This window comes from Pan troglodytes, chromosome 13, assembly GCF_028858775.2.
Source record: "Pan troglodytes isolate AG18354 chromosome 13, NHGRI_mPanTro3-v2.0_pri, whole genome shotgun sequence".
NCBI classification, from domain to species: domain Eukaryota; kingdom Metazoa; phylum Chordata; class Mammalia; order Primates; family Hominidae; genus Pan; species Pan troglodytes.
Genome location: NC_072411.2, coordinates 120,102,362 through 120,117,896, shown reverse-complemented (window position 1 = coordinate 120,117,896; position 15,535 = coordinate 120,102,362). Strand labels below are relative to the sequence as shown.

The 15,535-nt window shown below is 52.1% G+C and overlaps 1 protein-coding gene across 22 annotated transcripts in view; it reads left to right on the top strand.

The window, feature by feature from the left end:
• Window positions 1-15,535, top strand: part of TNS1 (tensin 1) — a 213,139-nt gene that overhangs the window by 154,127 nt on the left and 43,477 nt on the right. For all 22 annotated transcript variants that reach the window (XM_054680163.2, XM_063791659.1, XM_016950471.4 and 19 more), the window contains one exon: window positions 8,187-9,761. In XM_054680163.2, coding sequence (XP_054536138.2) covers window positions 8,187-9,761 — 1,575 coding nt within the window. The remainder of the gene's footprint in view (window positions 1-8,186; window positions 9,762-15,535) is intronic.

Below are 15,535 nucleotides of genomic sequence, written 5' to 3'. Positions count from 1 at the left end.
CCTGAGCCTGCTGAGCTTCATTGTCAGCCTATAAAGTGAGGGGTGGGCAGGGGGATTAACTACTCCCCTGAGGCCCTTCAGCTCTGAAAGCCCCAGGGCTTTTAAAAAGCTCTCTTGGCTGAGCCAACCTCCCGGGCCCTGGAGATCCCAGTTCTGCTGTCCCCCAGAGGGCCTGGAGCAGCAGAGGCAGCGGTGGGTGGGAGGGGCTCTATTTTTTATTTCAGTCTGAAGCTGACTTTCTCCATCTTCAAGGCCACAGGCTGACATTGAGATTTGGGCTCCGTGTGGGTCTTGGACCTTGAGCCTCCCTCTTTTTTTCTTGGACTCAGCAGAATGGGAAGGTGGCCAGGAGAAGCCCAGCTGGTCCACCCTCCCTGGGTCCAGAGGCAAGCTTGTAGGTGACACTGGTGAGGTCACTTGCTTAGAGGACAAAGCCACCTGCGACAAGACTGACAGCACAGCCCTGAGAAAAATCTTGTTCTCTCCTGTTCACTTTCTGAAGGTGTGTGCTATTAAATGGAAAGAAAAACAGGTGTCTATTTGTCACTCATGGACTGGTCTGTCCCTGCCCACAGGGTTCCAAGGCCCTGTGCTTGTTGTGGGCTCTGGAGCTATTTTTATCAAAAAATCTTTTTACGTGTTCCCAACGTGCACCTAAGTCTCCTGGGCTGCCCTTGGCACCTGCCCTCTTTGCTGTTTCAGAGGCCATGTCTCCTCTGTGTGGCTCTCCTTCAGAGGTTCCGGGATTTCTCTTCAACCTCTAATTCTGCAGATCTTCAGAGCCCCTGCGGAAGCCCATTCCCCTTGAGAAAGTTCCAGAGCTCGCTGCAGGCTGTGGGGAACAAAGGGCTGCCTCAATCCCCAGCTGTCTGTGGGAAGGGAAGCTGGCATGGGTGGAGGCCAAGACTGTCACAGACTGAGCCCCAGGAAGTCCCTGCCACCAATGCCAGGATGTTTCAGGAGGTCGGGGTCTTCCTGGAGCCACATGCTGGGGTTCTCCATGGGGCCCTCTGTACCCTCATGCCTTCCTTACATCACTTCCCCTGGCAGGTTAAAACCCAGTGGAGCACCCTGAGCCACTTCTTAGGCTCCCACAGCCGCAAAGCTTCCACTCAGTGTGCCGCCCCATTTCCCCTGGATGGAGCCTGGCATTCTCCATGCAAGTCATGGGTGACAGAGAGGATCCCCAGAGACAGCACCCTAACTTTTCGATGCATATGTTGTATCTTGGGATCCACAGATGGATTTTGGGGTGTTCATCAACTCCCTTATTTCACCAGATCTCCCAGGGGTCCTGGGTCTAGGGAAGTTAATGTCCACTGGGCTGGAGTGTAGCTGGAGAGGTCTGTAGGGGATGCCATGGGGTAGGTTCTGGCTCAGGGACCTCCACCATGCTCAGCCTTTGCTGCAGAATATGAGGAATACATGTCTTCATGTTTCGGCTGCACTGACTCTCTTCCCTCACCTTTGGGGAGAAACTCGGGGTCCACCTAGAACCCCTGATTTTTCACTGGGTGGTGGTGAAAGAAGAGTATCTCAATGGCTGACAGAACTACATAAAGCTTTCTCGGCTACTCGGTGTAATGCAAGAAGCATTTATGGAACAAGCACTCTTCTCTAGGGCCATTCTGTACAGCCATGCAGGTTACATATTGAACTTCAAGAGGCATCATTCACACAGACCACATTGTGGATGGCACCGTCTGGGAACCGGCCCTGGGGAGAGGGAGAGAGAGAGAGAGAGATAAAGGCTCTTCCTCAACAAGCTCTCAGCAAAGTGGGAAGACAGACATGGACATCAGTAATGACCATTCTGTGGGTGACTTGTCACAGTAGAGATGTCTACAAGGGACAACAGGAGCACCGTAGAGGTTTACCTGAGTCTGGAGGACAGTAGGGAAGAAGTTAGATTAAGGGAAATTTCCCAGGGAAGTTCGAACTGAGTCTGAAAGCATTTGCCCAGGAGGTTGGGAGTTTCACGGGCAGGATGAGGAAGGGCATTGCATGGAAGGAACAGCATGCACAGAGGGGAAAGAGCATATGAAGAGTTGAGTAGGAGTAGAGTGGAGGGTGTTCTGGGTATGGAGGACAAGGAAGTGAGGCTTCAGAAGGTAGGCAGAGGCCTGTTGGGAAAAGGTCTGACATTTCCAGCGTGGGGGTTGGGCTTTACCCTGTGGGTGATGAGAGCTGTTGAAATGTAAAGCAGGGGATGGAGAGAGGAAAAGTAGAGAGTGCTTGGATATGCCAGGTCTAGCTTAAGAGCCTTAGCTCCTGAGTGCTATCACTCAGCAAAGCTGCACACACACACTCAAATCCTCACCTGACAGGCCTGCAGGCCAGGCTGTGAGTGGGTAAGTGGTCAATGCAAGCTGATATGGCCATTAAGATGGCAGCTGTGTTTCTGAGTGCTGGTGTGTCTGGCTGCCGAGGTGGGGTGGGAAGGCGCACTTCCCTGTCTCCTCTCCAGAGCCATCCCTTGTGGCCTTCCTGGACCCAGCCCTCCCTCCTGTCCTGGTGCCTGCCCCAGCCATAGCCTCTCCTGCCTCTTCCCATGGCTGGGGCAGAGTGTGTGGATAAGGGAAAATGCAACCAGAACTTGCTCTCTGGGCAGGCTCTTGGCCAAGCTTCACTTCTCATCAAAGCTCACCTACCTCTCAGATGCACGTGGCCTTGGATTCCCCACTCCTCCTTTTAAGGAGTTTTGCCCAGTCTGCCTCCAAACTGCCTATGTCTGGGGTAGGCACGGTGCTTCTTCCTATTGGCATGGCACTGATTTTCCCCCACGTTGGGTGGTCATCACGGCTCTGGGTAATGCATTTTAATGAATTGTTATTTGCTGGACTTGGACCCAAAGGACTTTTTTTCATGAAGGGACTCATCCTGAAAACCTTAGTAACTCATTCACTATTCAAAACCTACCTGCTGGTCTGACAGGGAAGGGTCTGTCTTCACTGAGTCATTGCCAATGAAGGTGACTCCTTTCTTGCAGTCAATATGGCTGGCACCTTTTATTCTTCATGGTTGGGCCGTCTGTCCTAACATCTAAATAAGCTAAACCTCCCTACTTCTCATGAGGAAGAGAAGTGGGGTTTCTTGATCTCAGAGCCCAAAGTGCTGATCAGCTGGGGCGGGTTTCTCTAGATGTCCTCCAGCCATGTGTGTGCCAGGACCCCTGGAGAGCTGGCAAAAATGCAGATTCCTGGCCCCACCCCAGGCCTCTGAGTGGAAGTCTTTGGGGATAGGGTCCTGAAATCTAGATTTTTAACAATCTCCAGAGGAGGTTCTTGTGAACATCAAAATTAGAAAACAGCTGCCCTGAAACCGTGTGACTTTAACATCCCCTATTTGTTTCCTTCGTTCTTTTTTAAGTGTGTGAGATGGCTGCATCCTTACTTTCCTGCATCCCAGCCTCAGCTGCATGGCTAGTGCCGCACACATCTCTGCACCCTTTTCTGGGAGGGAGCCCCGGGGAGTGGGTGCACACCCTAGTCAGCTGGGGATTTTCCTCAGAGCTTTCCAAAAGCATGACTCGTGCATCTGGATTATGGCTGCCCTGGAATAAAGGCCCCGTGGTGCAATCAAGCTCAGCATCGAGGGTGGAGTCTGGAACTCTCTGCAGCTGCTGAGAAGAGCAGGGAGACATCCTCAGACAAAGACAGTGGGGCCATGGAGAGATTTTGGGTTTTGCAACCACCAAGAGGAATGGGCAGGACACTGGACCTTTCAGCCCACAAGAGCAGATGTCCAGGCTGGCTGGGCTTGGGGCCTGGAGCTCTCCACTTGGGGCCGCCTGCAGCTTGTGTTTCTGCTTCAGTTTATCCCACTCCATTGTCACCCGTGACAATGCCCACAGCCCCCAAACATGCAGACCCCTCCCTCTAGCCCATGCCCCATTGTTCTGGATGTCCAGCCTCCTCTCATCTGAGATGCATTCCCCTGAATTGATCACTCCCTTTGTGGCTGCTGGGACTTCAAGAGGATGGCTCTGGAGACCCCTCAGATTAAGAGCCGTAAAGTCACCTCCCCAGCCTCCCTTAAGTCCCTCTCTTATCCTCCTCTACCTTATTTCACTCCTGTCCTCTCTGCCCCTGTCTCTCTTTTGCCCTTCCTGCCTTGATGGATTGAAACCAACATTGTGTTCCGGCTTCTTGTGGTCCCGGTAAAAAGCTCTAATGTGGCCGTGGTGGATGGCGAGAAGGGAATGATGAGAGTGTGTGTGCCGGAGTGGGGGCTGGGGGACTTTTGTCTTGTCTCTGGTGGGAGGAGGAGGGGCACGTGCTCCACAGATCCTGCTGCTATGCTGGGGTTTCAGCAGAGTCCTCATCAGGGCGGGACAGGCCTGGGATCAGCCTGGGTATTCTCAAAACCTCCCTTGGATAGGAAGAGGACAACTCAGCAAAGGTGCTGAGTGGCCTGGAGGGTGCAATCTGGGGCCAAGAGACATTTCCATTTGTAGTTAGCAAACAGGAGTTAATTAAACAATTTGCATCTGTTCGATTTTCTTACTATGCCTTAGTGGCTTGGCTATGATTGTTCCTGATGTTGTTGCTGCAAACAGGAGCCCACTTGGGGATAGATTACATGACAGAACAAGTTTAACATTGACATTTTCAAAATCGATGCAGAGTGGGGCTTGGCCACAGGGGCAAGGAAGGGCTGAGATATCAGGTAGTCAATTCTCTCTCCTGCCTGGGGGATGCCTTCATAGTTTTTCTGTTAGTCATGACTGAGATGCTGCAGGGGCCTATGTGCTTTCTGATTTGAATTTGCCCCCATGGCTCTCACTATGGAACATGTCTAAGTGGGGAAGCCACTGGACACACCAGCCTTTGCTTTGCAGCTCCCCACTTCTCAGACCACATGAGCATGAACGTGGGGGATGAGGAGGCACAAAGGATGGAGGGGATCACTGGTCCAGGAGGGAAATTCTGGCACCTCACAGTGTAGGTGGCAGAGGGGGTGCCCTGGCCCAGGAGGGGGCCTGCAGCTTTCTAGGGACAGTGAGAAGGAAAGCCAGCTCTTCAGATTTCGGCCAACTTGTCCAAGGGGCCCCATCCTCAAGAGAACCACCCCAGAGCTATGAGTGCATCAGAGGCTCCTGTCTTCAGTGCTTTGCCCCCTAGAAACAGGCGGCTGGGGTCTCTTCTTGTTTTTGGAGATGGAGTCTTGCTCTGTCACCCAGGCTGGAGTGCAATGGTGTGATCTCGGCTCACTGCAACCTCTGCCTCCCAGGTTCAAGCGATTCTCCTGCCTCAGCCTCCCGAGTAGCTGGGATTACAGGCATGTGCTACCACGCCTGGCTAATTTTTTGTATTTTTAGTAGAGGTGGGGTTTCACCATTTTGGCCAGGCTGGTCTTCAACTCCTGACCTCAGGTGATCCACCTGCCTCAGCCTCCCAGAGTGCTGGGATTACAGGCATGAGTCACCATGCCAGGCTGAGGTCTCTTCTTTTTTGTGTAGCAAGGAGCTCAGTTCTTTGGAGAGAGTGGGCATGAAGGTCAGCCTCCCTCATCCTACAGGGAGAGGACCCCTTTACAATGATAATAGGGGGTTGGAAGAGGCAGCTGTGCCTGGTCCTGCATCTTAGCAGCCTTTAGGGGTCTAGGCACAGGGCCAGGTTGGTGGAGATTCAGAATGTATTTTAGCCAAAACCCCTTTTCAGTTCAGACCAGCCCCCAGCCCTGGGCCCTGGGCTGCTGCAATACTTTGGTCCTGTGTTGTCTGGGGCTGGTGTTGGCTGAGGTCCCAAAGCCTTGGGGAAAACTGGGGGCAGAGGGGTGGATCTGGAGAGGTCAGTAAATGAGGAGGGCATCCAGTCCCTGGGGTGTGTGTGTGTGTGTGTGTGTGTGTGTGTGTGTGTGTGTGTGTAGAGGGATGCAAGTGCCTGGTGGAGCATCTTTGTGCCAGTTCTCTGTGTTGTAACATGGCTGGCCTGTGGTCTGTGTGTGTGTATGTTGATTGGGATGTTCCTGTTTTGTGGTCGTGTCTGATCACTTGTTTTTGGCCATGGGCTTCTGTCAGAGTGTTTATTTTTAGAGGCTGCCACTTCTGGCCTAAGGGCTGATCCTTGGGCATGGTAGGAACATTTGTATTTTCTGAAATATTTGTGGCTTTAAGTATTTATTTGGGGGTATTCCTGCCTGTTATGTGTTTATTCTAATTTGTGTGTATGTGTGTGTGTGTGTTTGTGATATGAGGGAGGTGTAGCATAATAAAAATTACATACTGTTTGAAGGAAATTAGCTCTGATTTTAAATCTTGGCTTTATCAGGTAGCATTGTTGGCACATAAATGGTTTTCCCTCTCAGAGGCTCAGTTTCTCCCTTGCTGTGATGGGTGTAATACTGTCTGGCTCGGAGACGATGGCTAGAGAGGATGCACGTGTAGAGTGCCCGGCGAAGTGTTGGCATTTGCACTGTGCTCACTGCACGGTGGTCACTGTTGTTGGTATTTGTGTGTACATGTTCATGCCGGTGCTGTCTGACTGTGGTTCTTGGCATTGTGTGGCACCTAGTGTGTGCTCATGCCTGGGTGTTTCTGATTTGGGTGATCTTTTACTGTCTTTTTGTCTGGCTCGGTGTGTGACTGCTGGTGTCTGGCTGGAGCTAGTGCAGTCTTTGGGAGGGGGCTTTTTTCCTTGCTAGCGGAGAGCCTGGATTAGAGTAAGGGGAGGTGCGTGTGTGTGTGTGTCTGTCGGGGCTGGCGGCTGGGCTGCTGACTGTACAGGGTGTGAAATCACTGAGTTCCTCTGGGCGGGGAAGTTCTTCATTCCTGAGTCAGCCCTTTGGCCCCGAGCCACCCAGCGCTCACTTTTTCCTTCCAGAGAAAGTGTTGCTCAGGGGGGTCCTCAGAGCTGTCTGCAGACAAGAGGACCCTCTCCCCCATGAAGACATCTTGTTTTTGTGTTCACGATCCCTAAGATGCTTCCCCTCCTGCCCTAGTCCCTGAACCCCCTGCATCAGCACCCTATATGCCCCCCATCCTCCAGCATAGGAAAAGCGTGTCCCCTCTGGCACAGGGACTGTTGGCTTGGCTGAGCCCCACCTTGGCCCGTTCTTCAGGGGCCCCTGGGCTGGCTCAGAGCAGTGGGATCAGGACGCTCGTCTTTGCAGACCTGCTGTGATCCTGCCCGGCATACCTTCCCTGGACCCGCGTCCCTTTCCTGGAGTCTTGAGTGGTATGGGCTGAGCTTGCTGGTGGAGGGGTAGGGGTCCATCAGGAGTGGGCAGTGCTGGGGAGGAGCTGGGAGGAGCCTCTGGAAATGTGGCAGTGGGCAGCATGAATGACATTGTATCTCTGAATGGTTCTAGCACATCCTTTGCATTGAGCTGGAGACAAATCTAGCTGAGGGCAAGCTTGTCTTAGAGAGTCCCAGCTCTGCCTTCAGCCTCCCTGCCACCACCACCTTGGGCATGGTGGGGCCCTTTGCTGCACCCTACTGCCCTCCTGGGTTCTCCCCCTGCTTCCGTGGGCAAAGGCTATCCTCGGGGCGACTGGCCGTCCATGCTGATACCTCTATGGGCATTCAAGGCAATGGCTACTCTCCTGGCATTCTGCCTCTAATCCAGAGTGGGAACTCCAGACATCGAAGCAGGGGTGAGACTTTTTGAGATGGGGTGGCGGAGGGGACTGAGGATGCTTTGGAAATGGTCATTCAGGAATTAATGATACTCATAATGGTGATGGTTAGGGCTCCCAGCTGTTGAACTCCCATCACGTGCCAGGAACTGGTATCAGCATGTCATGTGTCAACTCGTTTAAACTCAAAGCACAGTGTGTTTAATGAATATTGGCAATTTCAGATGGTTCAACCAGATTCTATTATTATCCCCATTTTATGGACCAGGAGGCTGGCTCAGAGAGTTATTCATGCCTCTGGTCAGGAAGCTGGTGAAATGCCAGAGCTAGGCTTGGGACTGGAGCGATTTGCCCCCAGCACTTCCTGCTCAGTGTTGGGCTCCACTGCCCGGCCCTGAAGCTGAGTGTTGGTGAGGCTCTGCCCCAAAGCCTGGGGTAGAGGTCTTTCTGTCATCTCCCCTTTTCCCCACCTCAGGGTGGTGAGAGGAGGTTTTAGGATGCAGGGCATGGGAGCTCTTAGCTTCTTTCTCTGGCAGAGTGGATGATACCCCTGCCTCCCGCTAATGTCTATTGTCTGTTGTCTCCCCTCCGGCTCTGTCCCTTGCAGAGGTGGTGGGACACACGCAGGGGCCACTAGATGGGAGCCTGTATGCTAAGGTGAAGAAGAAAGACTCCCTGCACGGCAGCACCGGGGCTGTTAATGCCACACGTCCTACACTGTCGGCCACCCCCAACCACGTGGAACACACGCTTTCTGTGAGCAGCGACTCGGGCAACTCCACAGCCTCCACCAAGACCGACAAGACCGACGAGCCTGTCCCCGGGGCCTCCAGTGCCACTGCTGCCTTGAGTCCCCAGGAGAAGCGGGAGCTGGACCGCCTGCTGAGTGGCTTTGGCTTAGAGCGAGAGAAGCAAGGCGCCATGTACCACACCCAGCACCTCAGGTCCCGCCCAGCAGGGGGCTCGGCTGTGCCCTCCTCTGGACGCCACGTTGTCCCAGCCCAGGTTCATGTCAATGGTGGGGCGTTAGCATCTGAGCGGGAGACAGACATCCTGGACGATGAATTGCCAAACCAGGATGGTCACAGTGCGGGCAGCATGGGCACACTCTCTTCTCTGGACGGGGTCACCAACACCAGTGAGGGGGGCTACCCAGAGGCCCTGTCCCCACTGACCAATGGTCTGGATAAGTCCTACCCCATGGAGCCTATGGTCAATGGAGGAGGCTACCCCTACGAGTCTGCCAGCCGGGCGGGGCCTGCCCATGCTGGCCACACGGCCCCCATGCGGCCCTCCTACTCTGCACAGGAGGGTTTAGCTGGCTACCAGAGGGAGGGGCCCCACCCAGCCTGGCCACAGCCAGTGACCACCTCCCACTATGCCCATGACCCCAGCGGTATGTTCCGCTCTCAATCCTTTTCGGAAGCTGAACCCCAGCTGCCCCCAGCTCCGGTCCGAGGGGGAAGCAGCCGGGAGGCTGTGCAAAGGGGACTGAATTCATGGCAGCAGCAGCAGCAGCAGCAGCAGCCTCGCCCACCTCCACGCCAGCAGGAAAGAGCCCACTTGGAGAGTCTTGTAGCCAGCAGGCCCAGCCCTCAGCCATTGGCAGAGACCCCCATCCCCAGTCTCCCTGAGTTCCCGCGAGCAGCCTCCCAGCAGGAGATTGAACAGTCCATCGAAACACTCAACATGCTGATGCTGGACCTGGAGCCAGCCTCCGCTGCTGCCCCACTACACAAGTCCCAGAGTGTCCCCGGGGCCTGGCCAGGGGCTTCTCCACTCTCCTCCCAGCCCCTCTCTGGATCCTCCCGTCAGTCCCATCCACTGACCCAGTCCAGATCTGGCTATATCCCCAGTGGGCATTCGTTGGGAACCCCTGAGCCAGCCCCACGGGCCTCTCTGGAGTCTGTCCCTCCTGGCAGGTCTTACTCACCTTATGACTATCAGCCATGTTTGGCTGGGCCTAACCAGGATTTCCATTCAAAGAGCCCAGCCTCTTCCTCCTTGCCTGCCTTCCTTCCTACCACCCACAGCCCTCCAGGGCCTCAGCAACCCCCAGCCTCTCTCCCTGGCCTCACTGCTCAGCCTCTGCTCTCACCAAAGGAAGCGACTTCAGACCCCTCCCGGACTCCAGAGGAGGAGCCATTGAATTTAGAAGGGCTGGTGGCCCACAGGGTAGCAGGTAAGAGGTATTCAGTCCTGACTCCTTCTACCCCTTCCTTATTTGGTCTTGCTGGGGGGAGGTGCAGGTCCAGCCATGACCCCTAAGCAGATGTTGCTTTCACTGGTGGGAGGAGGCTCTCAGGAGCCTACATGCTAGCCAGTTAGCCCTTCCTGCATTCATTGTCTGATAGGCACCAAGCCAGACACCAAGTTTCAAAGTTCAATGTCAAGCAATTCCTGCCCTCAAGAAATTTACAGTCTAGTGAGTGGACAGATACACAGACAGATGATTTCATTAGAGAGTAATGTGTACGGTGACAGAGGTGGGACCAAGATCCCAGAGCCTGGGAAAGCAAAGCTTACCACCTAGGGCAGTCAGGGAAAGCTTCCAGGAGGTGGTGACTTTGGGGTTGGAGTACAGACTTTCTAGACAGAGAGGAGACTCTGCAATTGCCTGTCGTGCTGTCTGTCCTCAGACTTTAGTTCCTTGGGGGAGACGTGGAGAAGGCTGGAGGGAGGCCTTTGTAGACTCAAATTCCCTCTTAGGTCCCACTCCTAGAGGCCATGAAAGAGTCCGAGAGGGTATCCTCAAGCCCTTAGGCTCTATCTGCTGGGGCAGGGAGGCCAAGGTTCCCCTTCCGAGTCAGTTTTCCTGTTAGTCTTTGCTGAGGACCAGCCCTGTATGGGAAGTAGGTGCTGAGAGACAAAGCTCCTTTTCCTATCAGAGAGTGGGCTTCTCTTTTGGGAGAGAGGAAAGTGGGACACTCAGAAGAGCTTTTGGGGAGACAAAGGCAAGAAGTGACAGCATGTCCGGGGCCATGTTGGGAGAGACAGCTGCGAGGTTCCCTTCCCACTGGTCTAAGCCTATGCCCGTTCCACAAGGGTGGCTGAACTTGGCAGGAAAACCTGCTGGATGACTTTATTCTGGAGGTGGAGCCCAGACAGGGGTGGACCAGAGACTGTGGAATTGGGTGGACCTTGTGCCAGCCCCTCAGCTGACAGGGTGGTGGGAGCTCAGCGAGGAGGAGAGGAGCCTGGGCAGCTGTCTCTGTCCTCCACCCCTTTTCCTAAATTTAGGGGAAGCTGAGTCACCATGCCAGCTGCAGGGAGGGAAGGAAACACCCTCCCTGGAGATGGACCGTGGGTTTAGGGAAGCAGCTTGGGGCAGGCCAGCTGGCTCAGGACCTGGTGTGGGGACACAGGCTCCCTGCTCCTATACTTCAGAGCAGAGCAGAGTCCCCAGCTCCACTATTGGTATAATAGCTTGAAATTGGCCATTGCAGGAGTATTTACACCATGGAAATTGGCAATCAGCCTCACCTCCCATAGAGAGCTGGCCTAGCAGTAACAATTCCTTTTACCTGAGCATCGGAACAAAGGATGGGCAGTTCTTAACCTCGGATGAAACGCTCCATGGGTGGTCCATATGGGCTTTGACTTCTGCCTTCTCCCACATCTGGGCCCCTGAGATAAAGATACCCCCCTGGCTTTGTCAGCAGAGATCCTTTTCTTCTTGGTTTTATTGAGGGGAGAGGGATGGGGCTTTCTGAATTCCCTGGGAATTTAATTCCTCTCCCAATATTTTGCAAGGTTGGAGTGGTGGCCTAAAGAATAGTGACATGCTAGTCTAATGAGGGGCAGGATCCAGGAGCCTTCTCTTTGGGGGAGCAGAATACATTTCCTCCCCTGCAAGAACCCTTCCATGCAGCTCTCCTGGAGCTTGCTCAAGAGGAGGCCATAACCCTAATGGCCCTGGGAGGATGCCCATCTTGTAGTGGACTGCCTTTTAGCCCTTTCTCTCCTACCAGCTTTCGAAGGCTTGACTGTCAACTTCCATATTCTGTAGCCTCTCAGGCTTTGGCTGCCATGAAATCATAGATAGGGAAGGATACTGTTGGCACAATGTTCCCATTCCCTAACCCTGTTGCCATTTCCTCCATCAACTGGGAGTGACTCAAGAGAAGGGATGAAATGTATAGAGGGGACAGTTATATTTGGCTCCCAGGTCTATGAAGTTGCCTCTTTGGTTCAAGCCCTGTCATTATGACAGAATTTATGTCAGCAGGTCCTGCATGAGTAACTTCCTTAGTAGCCTTTCAGGGTATCTGCAGTGCCTGTGTAGATAAAGGCAGACAGACAAGATCAATGTGTGGAAAAGTCTGGGAGGCAGGGAAGATAGATTTCAGCACTACTTCTTTCTGCTCTGTCTACATCTCTGCCGTAAGAAGCTGGAACATACACTTTGACATGAGTAACCTAGGAAGCTCAGATCTGTGGGAGAACCTCTTCATGGCCATGAACTTGATCTGGTTTCTCCTGGCTTTCCTCCCCCAGGTCTGCCTTTTCCCCATTGGCTGTCCTCCATACCTCAGTCTCAAGTCCCTGGTTTATTCCACTTTGATCCAATCACCCTTGTGCCTTATTCCAGCTTAAGTTGTAGAGGAGAAGGTAGGGGCAGTTTTCTAATTTGATAAAGGGTAGGGACCAGAAATTTATAGCATACATCACACTTTCCTGTGGAGCATTGGAAGCGTTCCTATTAGAGCCAGGGACAAAATAAGGATGTCTGTTATCACCACTTGCATCTAACATTGTATTGGATGTCCTAGCCAGTGCAATAAGACAAGAAAAAGAAATAAGAGTCAGAGTTGGAGAGTCCAACTGAGTTATCTTATGTCCCTGATTCTGTGACTGGACTGATCTCAGATGTCTCTAGAGGTGGAGATTTCAATACATGTTGGAAATCAGATATGGATCTTATCCTTAAGGAGTCTAGAGTTTAATAGGGGGAAAAAAGAACTGGAACTTTAAAATAGTCTTTTGTAATAAGAGAGATAAGGAGAAAGCTCTGCAGGAGAGAGGTGAAGCGATCGCTATCAGCTAGTGATGGGGAAGGCAGTGTTAAGTGTGGTTTTAAACTGAGCCTTGGAAGATGGATAGGATTTTGAAAGTAAATGGGATCACTGGGCAGAGAGGGTTCACAGTGAAGACAGGAGAGCATAGAAAATGTTTGGAGAATGGCAAGTAGATTGAGAGCATATGGTCTGTGTGAGTGACAGTCGGGATAGGTAGCCTGGGGTCTGTCTGTGGATGATCTTAAATACCAGACTAAGGAGCTTGCATCTTACCTGGCAGCAATGTAGGAAGCCATTCCTGTGGTTTCATGGGGGGAACATGCCATGACCAGAGCTGAGGTTCAGGATGATGTGTCTGGTGGGTCTGGGCAGGAAGGACAATAAATGGGAGAGACTTTGAGCCAGGAGATGATAGGAGCTTATTAGATAGCCTAAGTGATGCGGGGCTCGATTAGGGTGCTGACCATAGGAATGCAAATGAAGAGATGATGCAGTGGATACTGTGGGGGTAAACCAATGCACTTATGTGTTGATTGGCTGGAGCGGATGAGGGAGAAGGATCATCAAAAATGATTCTGAGCTCCATGAATAGAAATAGAATGATGGTTCTGTTAACAAGCAGGAAGGCAGGAGGAGGACGTTGGGTGGAAGATGAAGCCTTGGTGTTAGACATGTTGAGTTTGAGGGGAGAGTGGAGCCTCCAGGGAGAGACATATGGAAGGCAGCTGAACTTTGGAATTGAGTGTGAAAGAAAAGGAAGAGCTACAGGTTTTGGAATCATTCTCACAAAGGTGATGGTTAAAGCTTTGGGTGTATGTGAGATCTCAATGTCAGAGGGCTTGGAGAGAAAAGAACTTAGGATGGAATGGCCATGAAGGGAGGTAGAGGCTGCAAAGGGGCTGAGAGTGAGTGTTCGGGTGGTGGCAGGAGACCAGGACAGCATGTCATCATAGAAGTCAAGACGGTAAAGGGTTTCAAGGAGGAAGGGCAGGAGATTAGCAGTGTCAGCCTGAAGAGATCATGAGGAGGACTGAGAAAATCCACTGGGCTTGCAAATTAGGCAGCCCTGTGTAAAACATCAAAGGCATATTTTTAGTGCGTGTTGGTGACAGAAACCAGACTGTGGGGGATTGAGGATGAGTGGAGAAGGAGTGAAGACAGCAAGCCAAGTACTCTTTTGAGTGGTTTTGTGATAAGAGAGGAGAGAGTGGTAGCTAAAGAGGATAGTGAGTGATTGGGAACTTTTTTGTAAATATAAGAGTCATGAGAATGTTTGTATGTAGAAGAGGAGAGGAGTAGGTTGGACATGGGGGGAGGAAGGATGAGAAAAAGAAGAGAAAGAAAGAAGTTGATAGAATAAGGTCTCTAAGGAGGTAAGAGGGGACAGGCCTAGGAGCCCATGTAGGTAAATTAGGCTCAACCAGGAGGTGAGATACCTCTTCATGAAATTAGAATAAAGGATAGATAAAGATAGAGGGAAATATTGATGTCAAGCTTTGGGAGCTTGAAGTGAAAACTCTTGTGTTTTTTTTTTTTTTACATTTTGTTCTGAAAATAGGAGATGAGTTCAAGGCTCATTCAATCATTCGATTCGACATGAACTTCTAATGGGTGCTGCTTGCCAGTCTAGGCTTTGTGAAAATGGTGGCAAATAAAGATCCTTGCCCTTACAGCAGAGATGGATACTGAGCAAATAAGCACATATACATAGGATATGTCAGATAGGTGATACGTGCCATTGAGATAAAGCAGTGAGAGGTAGGGGGTGGCTGGCTGCACTTTACATGGGATGATCAGGGCTGGGCAGTGAGAGATGAGCCCCATGGGGCAACAAGTGCAGAGGCCCCGAGGCAGGAGTGTGCCTGGCATGGCTGGAGTAGAGTGATCAAGGGAGGCATAGCAGGACACAAGTTCAGAGAGGAAATGGGAACAGGGACAGCTTACAGAGGGTCTTTGAGGTGATTGTAAGAATGGTGGCTTTTACTCCGTGTGGCATGAGAAGCCTTAGGAAGGATTTGGGCCCAAGAGTGACATCATCTGACTTGTTCTGAATTGACCAGGGTGGGCAGGATGGAAGGAGGGAGAGCAGTTAGGTGGCTGCTGCTATTGATCTGGGCAGTGGCCATGGAAAGGGGAGAAGTGCTCGGATTTTAGACATATTTTGGAGGTAGAGCCAACAAGATTACTGATAGATTACACATGGAATGAGAGAGAAAGAGAAAAGTCAGAGACAACGCTTAGGTCTGGGGCCTGAGCAACTAAAGAATGGAGTTGCTCTTTACTGAGATGGGTAACAATTTATGAAGAGCAGGTTTCAGGGGAACACTAGAAACATGACTTTTGGACATATTAAGTTTGAGATGACCATGAAACATCTGCAGTGGTTGGATAAATGAGTCAGGAGTTTAAGGAGAAGAGGCTGGAACTTAGAGATATGGGAATTGTTGACGTGTACATACCAGATTAAGCATAGCACTGGGCAATGTCACCGAGGGGTTGAGGACAGGTAAGGAGAGGTCCCAAGGATGGAGTCCTGAAGCCTCCCACATTCCGAGGCTACAGACAGGAGGAGGGAACCAGCATAGGAACTGGCATGGAGCAGCTTGTGAAGGAGAGGAAAGGTAACATAGCTTGAACTCTGGGGGCCAGGGCAGGGGCAATGTTGGCCACTCATGTGGCCCCTGTGGTGTGAAGGTGGGTTAGAAGTCAACAAGGGGCAAGGAAAGGATAACATAGCAGGTCCTTCTAGTGCATCTGAGAAGGTTCATCTTAAGGACTTTTCTGGTGATGACCAGAAGCTGGGGGCCAGAGCAGAAAAGCACAAGGGGTTCCCCAGGAAAGAGGATCACTCAGATGGCTGTGGTAAGGAGCCAGGGTGTGAGAGAGGGTGACCCTTGGGCTCAGGCTGGGTGTGTTACCTGGGTCCAGGGAGAGGCAG